The sequence below is a fragment of the Myotis lucifugus genome, unplaced genomic scaffold (assembly GCF_000147115.1).
Source record: "Myotis lucifugus unplaced genomic scaffold, Myoluc2.0 scaffold_66, whole genome shotgun sequence".
In the NCBI taxonomy this organism is placed as follows: Eukaryota; Metazoa; Chordata; class Mammalia; order Chiroptera; family Vespertilionidae; genus Myotis; species Myotis lucifugus.
In genome coordinates, this window is record NW_005871114.1 from 412,942 (window position 1) to 427,604 (window position 14,663).

At 46.7% G+C, this 14,663-nt stretch overlaps 2 protein-coding genes across 2 annotated transcripts in view; one reads left to right on the forward strand and one right to left on the reverse strand.

Moving 5' to 3' along the window:
* Window positions 1-5,445, forward strand: part of GOT1 (glutamic-oxaloacetic transaminase 1) — a 20,072-nt gene extending 14,627 nt beyond the window's left edge. The window contains exons 6-9 of the mRNA XM_006089945.3: window positions 971-1,121; window positions 1,207-1,372; window positions 2,111-2,253; window positions 4,660-5,445. Coding sequence (XP_006090007.1) covers window positions 971-1,121; window positions 1,207-1,372; window positions 2,111-2,253; window positions 4,660-4,799 — 600 coding nt within the window. The 3' untranslated portion in view covers window positions 4,800-5,445. The remainder of the gene's footprint in view (window positions 1-970; window positions 1,122-1,206; window positions 1,373-2,110; window positions 2,254-4,659) is intronic.
* A 1,980-nt stretch (window positions 5,446-7,425) lies between these two features.
* Window positions 7,426-14,663, reverse strand: part of CNNM1 (cyclin and CBS domain divalent metal cation transport mediator 1) — a 51,359-nt gene continuing 44,121 nt past the window's right edge. The window contains 4 exon segments of the mRNA XM_023754850.1: window positions 7,426-9,712; window positions 10,417-10,518; window positions 12,172-12,321; window positions 12,470-12,653. Coding sequence (XP_023610618.1) covers window positions 9,633-9,712; window positions 10,417-10,518; window positions 12,172-12,321; window positions 12,470-12,653 — 516 coding nt within the window. The 3' untranslated portion in view covers window positions 7,426-9,632.

Consider the following 14,663-nt stretch of genomic DNA (forward strand, 5'->3'; position numbering starts at 1 on the left):
CCCGTTTAAGGAAGTGAAAGTAATTCCTGGCCTAGATTCCAAGGGCTTTGGGGGAATGTGAGTCATGAGGCTAGAGAGGTAAATGGGGACCGGAGCCTGTGCTGCAGCCCTGACTTCATTCTGAGGGCAATGAGGAGCCATGAAAACCTTTGATGTCATGGAGTGACATGATCTGTTGTGCATTGTCTTCAAGTCACCGTGGCTACATGGCAGGGAATGGATCAGAGGGAGTCCAGATTAGACAGGCTGGGAGAGTAGTTAGGGGGCTATTGTTATAATCCAGGTAGGAGCTGATGGGGACCTGAGTGAAGTAGATGGCAGTGACAGGTGTGAAAGGATTCTAGAGCTCCCAGGAGACAGGAGTGATAGGACTGGGAGGGTGATTGGATGTGAGGGATGAGTTGCAGAGGCAGGACAGGAAGATGCACCTTAGCCACTGGCTTGGATGGTTGGGATCAGGGAGGTGGTGCCCACATAGAGAGTGAGCCCAGAGGAGGAGCAAGTTCAGTGTGGGGAGCCCTTTGAGGAGACTGGAGTGATAAGAATAGAGAGTATGCAGTGTACTTGTCCAGTAGAGTAGCCCTGAAGTTATGAAGAGGCCCTGGGGATACCAAGCTGACATTTGACTAAGCTTATCACACCAGGAATTCATGGGAAAGAATCTGCCAATGTAGGTCAGACACTGCCTCCATGCCTCCATCCCTAAGCCCTGTTGGCAAGGCGGCATCATGATGCTCTGGGGCGATACACTTAAAAAAACAAGGTTTACCGAAATTGTTAGATTTAGGGGTTGGTGTTTATCTGAACAGAGAAATAGAGATGTAAAGTGGTGATTGGATGCAGAAAAGAGAGAGAGAGGAGAAATGGACAGTTTTAGAAATTCCTTCCAGAAACAGTTGGGGATGAAAAGCCAGTGTCTGAGGTTGGTTCCTGAAGGATGTCCTGCCTGACTCACTTTCCTTCCTCGCAGCGCCGGTTTCTGTTTCCCTTCTTTGACTCAGCCTATCAGGGCTTCGCATCTGGAAACCTAGAGAAAGATGCCTGGGCCATTCGCTATTTTGTGTCTGAAGGATTCGAGCTCTTCTGTGCCCAGTCCTTCTCCAAAAACTTTGGGCTCTACAGTGAGTGCTCTCCTGAGTTGCAGCCCCACCCTCCACCCCTGCCCCCATCAGGGCCACCAAGGCTAATTCCTGTCTCTGTCTCCAGATGAGCGTGTGGGGAATCTGACCGTGGTTGCGAAAGAACCTGATAGCATGCAGCGGGTCCTTTCCCAGATGGAGAAGATTGTGCGAATCACTTGGTCCAATCCCCCTGCTCAGGGAGCACGGATCGTGGCCACTACCCTCTCTAACCCCGACCTCTTTAAGGAATGGTAAGGGACTCACAACCTGATGGGCAAGGGGTTGCAGAACAGTAAGTGCCCCATTACATTTAACTGTCTCTTCCTCTTATTTTAGCGGAGGCAAGACATCATTACTTCAGCCTCTTTGAATCTCAGATATTTCTATGAAATAGGGCTGCCACCTACTCTCATGTGCATAACACAACACTCGTGCCTCACAAGCACTGGGAACATAGGAAGGGACACTCAAATAAACGCAAGTTTCCCCCACTCTCCCACCATCTAGGCTTTGTCCCCTTCAAGTGGGGAAACAGGAAGGAATTCCTGATAGGATAGAATATCCAACTTCAAGTTAGTGTGACAATTTGGGGGCTCTTCATTCTTAACGTTACATATATTTTATCTTATTTGAAACAGTAATTTTTATATAGTAGCTAAATCTGCAATCTCTATTTAATGAGTCCTGATAAAATATATCATTCTGTCTAGATCAGCACCTAGGTGAAGTCTGAGTTAAAACATAGGTGGTATTACAGCTATTATACCCAAGACTAGAACTGAGCTCCATCAGTGAATATATTCCATTCCTTCTGCCTGGTAACTGTATCTCTTTGGCCTGTATATCCCCCATCCAGGCACCCACATACCATAATAGGCAGGTGGTAGTCCCATTTTCAGCTTATAGATTGAATTGTGATTTTTAAACACCTGTGTTTTCATGTATTATCTCTCCGATCTGTATTGGTATTTATGTTACTGTCCACTCAGGAAAGGTAATGTGAAGACAATGGCTGACCGGATTCTGACCATGAGATCTGAACTCAGGGCACGATTAGAGGCCCTCAAGACCCCTGGAACCTGGAACCACATCACTGAGCAAATTGGAATGTTCAGCTTCACAGGGTTGAACAGTAAGTGCTCCCCACCCCCCAAATGCTCACTATTGGAACCAGCACTCCTCTCAGTCAGTGTCCTTGGACTTGGCTCCATTAGCTGTTGCCTAATTGGTCATCGAGAACTTTAGACCAGAACAAGTTAGGTTTTCTCAGTGTGTCCCATCCATCTCTTGAACTCCCTGGGTCTCAGAAGAGCATGATTGTGGTCTGTCCTGCGTCCCATAACGAAGATATTTTCATTTTTGTTGCCAGGGAAGTGGCTCAGAGCCAGCTGGGATGTAACAGGGTTTATGGCTTGGAGCCTTGATTTATGAAAAGTCTGTTATAAATGCTTAGGTACCCTTTGGCTCTTCCTTAGTCCTAAATATGAATATTACATATGATTATTCAGGGACCTAATTTTTTTTTTTTACTTTTTTTTTTTTTTTTTTTACTTTTTTTAGAGAGGAAGGGAGTGAGAGAGGTAGAAAGAAACATTGATGTGAGAAACATCAGTCAGTTGCCTCCTGTATGTGCCTTGACTGGGTATTGAACCTGCAATCTTTTGGTGCAGGCTAACCCCCCAGCCAACTGAGCCACCTGGCTGGGCAGGGACATAATTTCTTAACCGGTCTTTCCTAGTCTCTTAAGCATTGCCCTCAAAAAAGAGGTTAGCAAGTTACCTTTCCATTTCATAAATAAAAACTTAGATTGGTAGTTGGAATTAAAAGATGATTGAATGTCCAGTGGGTAGCCTTGAATGATCTTGGTCAGCCGTCAGTAGGGCCTATTCGCAATTGGCTGTCCCTTCCAGTGATAGAGGGATCATTCATTTAGTAAGTTATTCCTGAGCACCCACTGGCCAGGCCATATGTTGCAGACATGGCCACTCACCTGCATGTGCTTGGCTTGGTAGTAATTAGGACATCAAAGGTCCTGGAAGTTACTATAAACCAGGGCCACCAGAATGCCATCTCTCTCTTTCTCTCTCTCTCTCCCTCTTCCTAAATCAATTTTTAAAAAGATGAACTGAGTTAATATAAAGTGCTTAGAACACTGGCTGGCACAGGGTTTGCTCCTTTGATTATTATGATTTTGTTACCATCTTAGTTTGGGCTGCTATAACAAAATACAGACTGGGTGGCTTAAACAACAGAAATGTATTTCTCACAGCTCTGGAGGCTGGGAAGTCTGAGGTCAGGGTGCCAGCATGGTCAGGGCCTGGTGGGGGTTCTCTGCTTGGCCTGCTGGTGGCTGTGTTCTTGCTTCATGCTCACATAATGGTGAGAGAGCACGCTCTCTTTAGTCTCTCATGAGGGCACTACTCCCATTATGGGGCTCCACCCTCATGGCCTCATCGAACCTAATCACCTGCCAAAGGCTCCACCTCCCAATACCATCACATTGGGGTTAGGGTTTCCACCTGCATTTTGGAGTGACACAAACATTCAATCCATAACAATTATTATCCCATTCCCTCAAATGATGGTGTCTTAAGGGTATAAACTAGACAACAATCAGTTGAAATTCTCTCATGGCCTTGCAACAAAGCAAAAAAGCTCTAGAGAGCCCTAACCGGTTTGGCTCAGCGGATAGAGCGACGGCCTGCAGACTGAAAGTCCCAGGTTCGATTCCGGTCAAGGGCATGTACCTTGGTTGCAGGCACATTCCCAGTGGGGGGTGTGCAGGAGGCAGCTGATCGATGTTTCTCTCTCATCGATGTTTCTAACTTTCTATCCCTCTCCCTTCCTCTCTGTAAAAAATCAATAAAATATATTTAAAAAAAAAAAGCTCTAGAGATTGTGGCATATAGGAAGTACAGGCAGTCCCTACCTGCTCTATCCATGAGAAGTTCTGCAAACACATGGGAAAGTGCTCCTGTTTATGTTTGAATGAGAGAGCTAAGACATGTCAGATCAGAGAGGTGTCTGCAGGTTTCCAGCCCGTTGGTTCATGCACACAATATTTATCCAGCTCCTCTCATGCATGGGCCTTGTACAATGTACTGTGAAAATGAAATGTCCAAGGGAGGTTGCTTCTAGGTGCTCAGGGATAAGCAAATTCAGGTTAAGGAAGAGACAAAGGAAGCACTTCATAACCAGTTTTTCGTATCAATGGAATGTTCTGAAGTCTGGGGGTTGTTTCAGTTGGTAGCGTGTCCTGTGAATGGGATGTGCAAGGTTTGGTTGGGAGGTAGTCCCAGATTAAAATTCCCATGAGGAGGAGCGCTATTAAACTTCTTGGGGATTAGAAAGTCAGCTAATACGACTAGTTTTCAGAATCGATTGAGGATTTTTCCCTGTGTACAATTGGACAAAATAGCTCCTTTGGTTTTTCTTCTCTGTATTACGAGGCAAAGAAGGAAAACTAAAATTGTCATGGAGTTGCTGAGGCTTAAAGGATTCCTACTACTCTGATTCTATCTCTTTTTGTTTTCAACAGCCAAGCAAGTTGAATATCTGGTCAGTGAAAAGCACATCTATCTGCTGCCAAGTGGTCGGATCAACATGTGTGGCTTAACCACCAAAAACCTAGATTATGTGGCCACCTCCATCCATGAAGCAGTCACCAAAATCAAGTAAAGAGGTACCACTGAAACCAGCACCACCAAAGCGGCCCTCTGTCGAGTGTGTTCCCTGCCTGCACAAGTCTAGTTGTATACATCATGGATCAGACTATTGCAAGACCAAAAGGCTGCTCTGGTGAGGTTGGCCCCGCTTGAAGAGAACATCCCTTGAAAAGAGATGTGGGCCTGGGTTAGAGCCTTTCTGAAGGCCAGAGCAAATTAAGCTTCCTGTTTAAGAAGAATAAAACGGTACTTTGATCATGAGCTGTAGATATCTTGCTCCCTTGCTAGAAGCAAGAGTCTTGCCTGTGTCACTTGTGTGCTTCTATGTGTTGCTTGACTCTGTACAAAGTCTAGTCCCAAAGATCAAGTTGTCTGAAGAGCCATGTGTAATTGTGGGTGTTGGCTGTCAGTAAAACTCATCACCTCTACCCAGAGTGTCTGTGTCCCTGCTCTTTCTGCATGATTGTGTCCCTAGCCCTAAGCTTTAGTTCTTTAGGGCAGCCAAGGTGCAAAATATATTTACATCACATGCACACAGTTAACTAAAAGTTTCACAAACAGTATATACTCTTGCTACATGCAGTGCATTCTGATATTTTCTAGTCCATTCTATTCTGTTATGTTCCATTTCACTAAAGAAATAAAAGTGCTGATTGAGACTCTATGTAATTGATTTTGTATCCACCAATAGGTTGTAACCCATGGCTTAAAATGAATGCTATAGCCCTGGCCGGTTTGGCTCTCTGGATAGAGTGTCGGCCTGGGGACTGAAGGGTCCCAGGTTCGATTCCGGTCAAGGGCATGTACCTTGGTTGCAGGCATATCCCCAGTGGGGGGTGTGCAGGAGGCAGCTGATCAATGCTTCTCTCTCATCGATGTTTCTAACTCTCTATCCCTCTCCCTTCCTCTCTGTAAAAAATCAATAAAATATATATAAAAAAAAGAATGCTATAGAGCCAGTTTGGCTTAGTGGATAGTGGGTTTTCTTTCGGACTGAAGGGTCCCGGGTTCGATTCTGGTCACGGACACATGCCTGGTTGTGGGCTTGATCCCCAGTAGAGGGCATGCAGGAGGTAGTCAATGATTCTCTCTCATCGATGTTTCTCTCCCTCTTTCTTTCTGAAATCAATAAAAATATATATTAAAAAAAGAATGCTATAGAGGGATGTACTAGTTGCTAAAGAAAACCTAATGTGTTCTTGTAACAGGCTTACCATTGGTGAATGCTTTGCACCCCAGCTCTTTGCCAGTTTTCTGGACTTGTCCTTCAGAGGCCAGCTGTCTTATATCACTTAAGACCTTGGACTTCATGGATTCCTAGAAGGGTTGACATCACTCAGGGTGATTCTAGAACACAGCCCCACCCAATGCAGTGGAGCACCTCCTAGTCAATTAGAGCCACTTGAACATAGATCACATTTTCCAGAGAGTCCAAGGAACTCTCCCCATATAGTTCTGTAGAATTTGAGTCTTGAGTTTGAAAATATTGAAAGATAATTCTAGTTATTTTAACAGGATCTGCCCCTAATGTGCCTTTGAGTTGATATAAAATCCTACAGTCTTGAGGGCTGATTGGTGTCTTAGAAGTCATTAACTCCACCCTCTCTCAGAGCTATAGTCTCTGCCATATTGTCCCTGACCTGTTCATTTTTAACGGGGGCGGGGTGGGGGGGGGGTAGGGGGAGAGCGGCAGATTCTTTCACTACTTGGTGAAGCATCCCATTCTATTGATGGAGTACCTTAAAGAGATCATTTACCTTGATTCAGATTTTGGTCTTCATCTGTCCTACACCCCTGGTTCCCTTCCTTGCGTCCTTCAAACCACAAATACCAAGTCCACTGGCACTTCTAATTGATGACCTTACACATATTTGAAGTAGCAGTTGTTATTCCTAGTTTTTGCTTTTCCATGTGAAGCTCCTCCCTTCCCCCCAACCCAACTCTTTGTGTTCCTCCCAAGAAAGATCTTGAGCTTGGAAGGCACCCACCAGTGCCTCATGCATCACATGGGTTCCACAAATAATTATTGTCTTAGTGCTTCTTTCCTGTTCTCATTCACACTCTAGCTCAGGGGTGGGCAAACTTTTTGACTCGAGGGCCACAATGGGTTCTTAAACTGGACCGGAGGGCCGGAACAAAAGCATGGATGGCGTGTTTGTGTGAACTAATATAAATTCAAAGTAAACATCATTACATACAAGGGTACGGTCTTTTTTTTTTTAGTTTTATTAATTTCAAACAGGCCGGATCCGGCCCGCGGGCCGTAGTTTGCCCACGGCTGCTCTAGCTTCTCATTTGAGTTTTATTTCCATTTCTGGCATTTGTTTCTGCAAATTCTTACCTATCTGTCTTCCCAAAGTACAGCACTGGAGCCTTCCTGTAACCTCGACCGCAGCCTCACACCTGGCCTTCAGAGCCAAGCCTCTTCAGGCAGGTGGGCCCCGTGAGATAATCACAGGTGAGCTCCAGCCAACCTGCATCTCAAATGAAAACACTTCAGAACTCCCAGATTCAGGGCAAGGAAACTAGTCACATTCCAGGAAAGCATTTTCATTTTATTGAAAAATTATTTACAATTCATTAAGTCTTCATAAATGCTTTATTTTAAAATTAAAGTCTTTTTTTTTAAACTTTTTGTAACCTGAAGAAAATTGGGGAGGGTGGGGCTGGGGAATAGGAATGAGAGTGGTTACAGGCTCCTTAGGGATTCTGCAAAGGGATGGATGTAACACAACAGCAGTGGCCTGAGCCCTGTGGCCTAAGTGGTAATGCAAGAAGACTGCATAACAGTTCTTACTCTGCAACTCAGTCCCCTGGTTTGGGTCTGAGGCACCCAGCACAGGGCGGGGTGAGGGGGTGACACTTTGCTATTCCTACCAGGCAAGAGTAGGTGTTGGGGGCAGGTGGTAGCCTTGGAACTATCTAGAAGTCATGCACTACTGAGCCTCAGGCAGAGCCAGGCAAGGGATGTGAAGTCAGTAATACATTGCTAATACGCTGCTGGAAAAGGCATCACCAGCTGGAAAGTCTTTACTTCCACACGCCGTGGCCCTCCTGTCTGCAACACCTGCTCCGGTTCGGAGGGGAAGAGGGGATGAAGTTATGTGGGGTGTAGGCTGTACAACAGCCTAGGTTGTGCCAAGAATTTCTGAGGATTTCCACTTCTCGGTGGGTGCCAGCTCCCCCCATCAATTTCAAGGACACTTGCGAAGACCACTTACAATTAAAAATCTGTCTCAAACTGCCAGTGCTCACTTCACTCTGCATTGCAGAAACTGGGCTGAAAGCTCCACTTTCCGTTAAAATAGGTTTTAACCCTTTGTGGATCCAGGACCTTTGAGGATCTATGAAAGCTTTAGCCCTCTGGAAAACAGGCATAAGAACACAGATACTAAATTCCTAGTGTTAGGGGTTTCATAGACCCTATGAAGTCCAACAATGGACCCCCTGGGGGGATGGACCCCCAAGTTAAGAACCCCTGAGTTAAAGGTTCCTATGGATAAGCTGCAAATAACCCAGAGGAACCATCATGTGATTACTGATTGAATGGGTGTGGGGTAATAGGAGTAATGGCTGTGGAGGAAGGGGAGGTAAGCATGGTGCCCCACCCCAGGGAAAAGTTAGGGAATGGTTTGGAGATTCAGCAGGCAGCATTGGATCAGGGTGATAGATCAGAAAGGGACTTGGGGTCCCAAAGACCTTCACTTCCACATTTTCCCTAAGGCTGGCTCTGTGTCCCCATCAGAACTTTTTTATTCAAGTAGGTACGTGCAGTCATCCTGCCATCTGATGGTTATGCTTGGAATTGCATCTGCCCCCACATCCAAGTGAAATGGCAGAAATCTAATATGTTCTTGGAATAAAGTACACATGGCTAACTTGCTGGGGTGCAGTAAGGGGTAGGGGTGGGGGGAGTGGATGAGAAAGAGGAGTGACTCTTCAATGTTCCTGTGTAATGCACACTGAAGTCCCATGAGAGCTTGCATCCTTCTTGGCTGACGTGGGCACTCTTTGGTTTGTCATGGCTAAACTTGCTTCAATAGCTTAGAATTTTTCCATATATACACACACATATATATGGGAAAATATATATTTGCTTTGATTTGAACTTAAAACCTGAAGCTCCATCTCTGGCTCCCAACTGGGTCTCTCTGTTCCCGGTTCCTCCTCTTCCAGAGCAGATTTATTGATGGATTGGTAACTGCCGATTGGGAGCCAAAGCAGATGTGTCCCTGGGAAAATCAGTGACTTGAGGTTCCATCTGGCATTCTTTCCACTCCAGCTGAGACCCAGTTCCCAGGCTGCTGGAGCCCTTATCTAACAGGAAACTGGTCACCAACAGTTTTCTGTATTGTAATGTCATGCCCACATGGCTGAGTCCCGCTGCCCTGAAGTTCTGGAGGAATTCTTGGTGCATCTTCTGAACACACCGTCACGCTTGCTGCTCCAGCCTCCGCTGTGCCTGTCTGTGGCACCTTCTGAGCTAAGCTACGCATGAAATATGGCATCGGGGGATCTCAAAGAACAAAAAGGGCATTAGGGGTCCCAGAGTGGTATTGTCAGCCTGGAGTCATGTCTTCTCCAGTCCCAGGCTGTGCTGTGGACGAGGCCATTTCTAGCATGTTCCACTCGAGGCACCTCCTTCCATCTTGGCCACCGCAGGCTGAGTCCAACTGGAGGCGATGAGGGAAAGTCTGCCAAACTGACAGTTAGGGGTGAAGAGGTGGTGAGGGAAGCAGAATGCTCTGTCACCTGTGGGAGGCCTTGGGGAGAAGCAGATGACAGGAGGGTGGGTTCTCCCCCAAAGCTCTGGAATGTCACACACCCAGCAAAAGTTGTCTGCCCATCATGTGATGAGAGGTGTTAAATTGGAGTTCTCCTCAGAGGCTCTCTCTCCATCAGGTGACCTCTTCCTTTTTCGACCACCTGAAAAACACAGTTTGTAAGGATCAATCTGTAGGACTCAGAGGACATTCATACTCTCTTGGTGGTCCAAGCTCTCTTTCAAAATAGAAGCAGAAATGGAGACAGTTTGGCAGGAAGCAATCTGCATTGTAACCTGCTGCTGCTATCAGCATATTAACATTTTTCAAGAAATATATTTTTATTGATTTCAGAGATGAAGGGAGAGAGAGATAGAAATATCAATGATGAGAGAATCATTGATTGGCTGCCTCCTGCAAGCCCCACACTAGGGATCGGGCCCACAACCCAGGCATATGTCCTGACCAGGAATCGAACCGTGACCTCCTGTCCTGGTTCATAGTCAACCATTGAGCCACACCAGCCAGGCAGCATATTTACATCTTGAAGGACGAGGATGCACCTTTCCCCTGAGATGACAGCTCTACAAAGCCACAAACCCAGGCTAGTGCCAATGGAATGGAGATTTCCGGGAGGGAACTGAGTAAGGCCCATGTAATGCCTCGTGATCATGCCTTTCCCATCCTCTGATCCCCAATGATCAAGGATGCAGTAACAGCCCAGGGCCTATGATGGATTCCCCCGGCTGTACCTCACTAGGGTTCCCAAAAGGAGTCACTGGTTCCTCCTCCACGAGGAAGAGCCTAACATGCTTTTCCTACTACCCAGCTGGTAGGTGGCTTTCGTCTGGGTGAGGAGATACTCACTCAAGGTTCTCAGCAGCCTCTTGCCCATGGTTTCCTCAAAGTCACTACTGCAGGGACTGGTCTCTGTATCCAGGTTGATATTACAACATTCACTATCTGATGCTGAAAGGAAAGAAGGACGAACACAAGTGTTTCCAACGTGCACACCTAGGGACCGAGGTGGGATGATTCTGGCTGACATTTCTTAGCAGGTGAGAGTGCAGCACCAGTGCTAAGGCAGCAGTGGCTCCAACAAGGGAGGGATGCCCAGAGAGCCTTTAGCAAGGGGCACTTTAGTGCCACAAAAGGAACAAAGAGACAGAGAACAAGAGTGTGAATTAACTACTCGAACCCTGTTTGGCAGGAGAGAGAAGGGAACAAGATGTTCTCTACTCAGCATTTTTTGCCAGACAAAAAGCACATTTGAGGACAGGTGGTGATGTGTCCTTCTTCTATTTGTACAGATCCTGGAAAACCACAGGGCTCAATAACAATTAAGCACATGCCAGGTCTTCTCCCACTGAACCCGGTGAGAATTCAGAAAGCCCCAGAATCTCAGAGCCAGGAAGGAGCCCAGCTCTTAGTGCCAATGCAGGAAGAACCTAACCTGGGAGGCAAAATGATGTGCTGGAAATGGCCCTGCACCCTGAGCCAGGAGGCTGAGTCCGCTTCTAATGCAGCATACCGATGGGGCAAGTCATCTCCCTTCTCCAGGTCTCAGGGTCCTCATGTGCCATAGAGGAGGATGGGTTAGATAATCTCCAAAGATTCCCATCTCCTCCATGCTTATTCTTTTGATACAATTTCTTGGTACATGTTTTAGCTACTAAATTCAGTGTGGGTGGGAGAAAAAGAGCATCAGTCCTAAATTTAGGTCCTGGAACAGTAATTATGTATGTCCCAGATTTTCTGCGTTAGCTACAAGTTCAAACATATCTCAGGCAAGCATATCTTAGGCAAGAACAGAAGGACCTTAGGACTGCTGGGACGCTGGGAGCTCGGAGCAACACCACCATCAAGACAGAGGCCTCCAGTGTCTCAGAGGGAGGTGATACGGTCTCAGACTTCAGGACAGCTCCTACCGATTACGTCTGGTCCCTGGGCCTCAAAGGAAGGGAAGAGCCCTGCCAATGAGAGTGACGGCTGACTTCAATGTCCTAATCTGTAAAGTAGGCCTAACAATAACGATGCACTCTTTAGAGAGCATGGCACCAAGCACTGGAAGGTACCCTCTGTATGTGTTAGCTCATCGACGCTCAAAGCTACTTTATGAGCTAGTTACTGCGATTTGTATCTATTAGCGTAAGGAAATGTACCTATTAAGACAAGAAAACCGAATCTTCAGATAAAGTAACTTGCCCCAAATTGCATAGCTCCTAAGTCAGTGGTTCTCAACCTTGGCTGCACATTAGAATCACCTGGGAATCTTTTTAAAATCCTGATTTCTGGGCCTCATCCTCCGGAAATTCTGTTTCTTTGTTACTAATGATGAGGCCCAGAAATCAGGATTTTAAAAAGATTCCCAGGTGATTCTAATGTGCAGCCAAGGTTGAAAACCACTGTCCTAAGTGAAGGAGCCAGGCTCTGAACCCAGGTGGAAGCCTAGTTCCTAACACACTGTCTTCCAGGGTCTGATGCACGGTAGCTGCCCAGTAGATGCTAGGAGGCGTAGGAGGCGGGACATTTTACACGGGGGCTGGGATCCCAGGCTCCCCTCACCCAGTGCCCTATGGTGAAGACCCCCCTGGCTCCTGGGGCCCAGTTTCCCTCCCGGACCTGCTCTTGTGGGAATGGCTGCAGGAGACACCGAGAGCTGCTGTGTGCTGTGCTCCTGGAAGTCTGTCATATCCTCCTGGGTGAAGCCCATCTCCTCCATCCTCAGGTACACGACCTCGCCGGGGCTTCTCAGCCCATCGGAGCGGCTGCCTGGGGAGAACAGCACGTGTGTCACCTCTCTGCTTTGGAGAAGACCCGGGCTCCATGAGGACAAGATGGCAGCTCGGGGCAGCCATGAGGAGGAAGGCAGGACTGCCCTCAGCTCAAGGCAGCCGGCCCGTCCGCCTGACTGACTTACATGGCAGGCTGTTCCTGTTGTTTAGGAGGATGACAGCAGGGTCATCCTTGGGGGTCTGGGGTGTGCCCCGGGTCGTGGGGGCCTTGGTGGAGTCTCCGTCAGTGAAGGCCTCCATGTCGGGGGACTGGGGTGAGTTGTCCATGTGGCAGGCGGTGAGCGCATTCTGGTACTGCTGCCGTGTGATCTGGGAGGAAGAGGCAGAGAGGGGCAGAAGCTCAGGAGACGCTGGGCAGAGCCTTCCATAGATGTGGCCCAAGCTCAGACGCAGCCTCACCTGAGTGCTTTGGAACCCAGGCCTCCGTGACCTGGGATCCATGAACTAGGGGCCTTATCCAAGCTGTACCAGGCAAGGGGTTGAAGACAATGAGAGGACCCTTTGTTTGTTTGCCACCAGAGTTCTCACTGTCATTTTTATTTGCTCTGGACTCTTGTTTTGTTTTTTATTTTTTAAAATTTAAATTCTTTATTGTTTAAAGTATTAAATATGTCTCCTCCCCCACCCCATTGAGCTCTCCCCAGCCACTCCCACCCCCCAGCACATGCCCTCACTCCCCTACTGTCTGTTTCTATTGGTTATGCTTATATCTTTGTTTTTTTCTAAAAAGATTTTTTTATTGACTTTTAGAGAGAGAGGAAGGGAGAAGGAAAGAGAGAGAGAGAAACATTGATATGAGAGTGAAACATTAATCGGCTTCCCTCTACATGCCCCCAACTGGGGATTAAGCCAAGCAACCTAGGCATGTGCCCTGACCGGGAATTGAACTGGCAACCTTTCACTGCATGGAACAATGCCCAACCAATTGAGTACTGGCTCTGGACTCTTAGAGTGCACCTGGAGGAGCTAAGTCTTTACTTGAGACCCTGGAGAGGAGAGAGGGTATCTTCAGTTAGCAGGGTGGTTGCCCACAGAGAGGTTTAAAACACAGGTATGGAAAGCGGTTACAGCATTTGGACAAGTTCAAGCCTGGGACTAGTGAGAGGGCATGATCCTCTCGTGGCAAAAGCCACGTGCAAGTCCCAGCACAATTATAGCCGAAGGCTATAGTTGTAAGCTTGAACCTATGGTCCAAACCTGTGGTCCCACGTGGCTAAGTGATATAGGCTATGGGAGGTGCAGCAAGTAAACAAAGCTTAAGCAGGTGCATGTAATTGAGTAGATTTGAAACCCACGAGAACGAGAACGTTGTAACCATGCCCTTACTTTGCCTCGTGGAAACTGGTTATAAAATAAAGACTCGGCTTGCAGGCCGTGGCACTGTCGCTAGCTCTCCATCAGAGAGGGCAGCGTCCCACCCAGACCCAGCTTTCTTCTGTTGTCTGTGTTTCCTCAATCCTTCACCGCCTCCTCTCAGGCTCACTGAACCTGGCTGTGCAGGCGCGGCACACACAGGCTTATACTATTGCCAAGAGTCCTCTTCCTAAGGGTCAGTCGGTGGGGACTTGGCAAGAACGAGACCCCCAGCTTGTGTCAAAGGCTGAAATAAGAAACCTCCATGTGAAGAACATCAACTCTGGCAAAACTGCAGATGAAGCCAATATGTGTGTGTGTTTTGAAGCCTTCTGTAGTTCTATCCTTCAAGAAATTATTGCCAGAAAGCAGCTCCTTTCTCTAGGTGAATTATGATGGGAACTTAAAGAGCCACTGTTTCTGCTTTTTTGCTTTTATGACCAGGAAGCTCACAGATAAATTTCTATTTACTTTCAGTATCAAACTCATTCCTGATAGCTTTTTTACCAAAGTGGTTTACAGTCTCTTTTCAACTTCTAACTTAAAACATAATTGAAGTATTTACTTATTGAAATCATATAATATATACTACTGGAAGTGCTGTAAATATCCTAAAGAGATGGAACTAGAGATTAGGTTTTCAGACGTTGGTGAAAGCTCTAGTGCTAATGTTACCCAGAAGGGCGTGCTTTTGCAGGTAGAGGTTGGGATATGAGGACGGAACCTTCTATCCACACTGAGTGGCCAGATTATTATGACCACCTGACGTTTGTAGGCAAATTAGCTATAATTTCACGCTGAAGTTGCTAGAGGGCCAGACCATTATAAATAGGGAAGCAGGTTGTTTACCACGACAGTAGAGTGATATTTTTTTTCTGAAGATATGGGTAAACAACGCGATTTAACAGCCTTTGAACGTGGGATGGATATATATATATATATATATATATATATATATACACACTA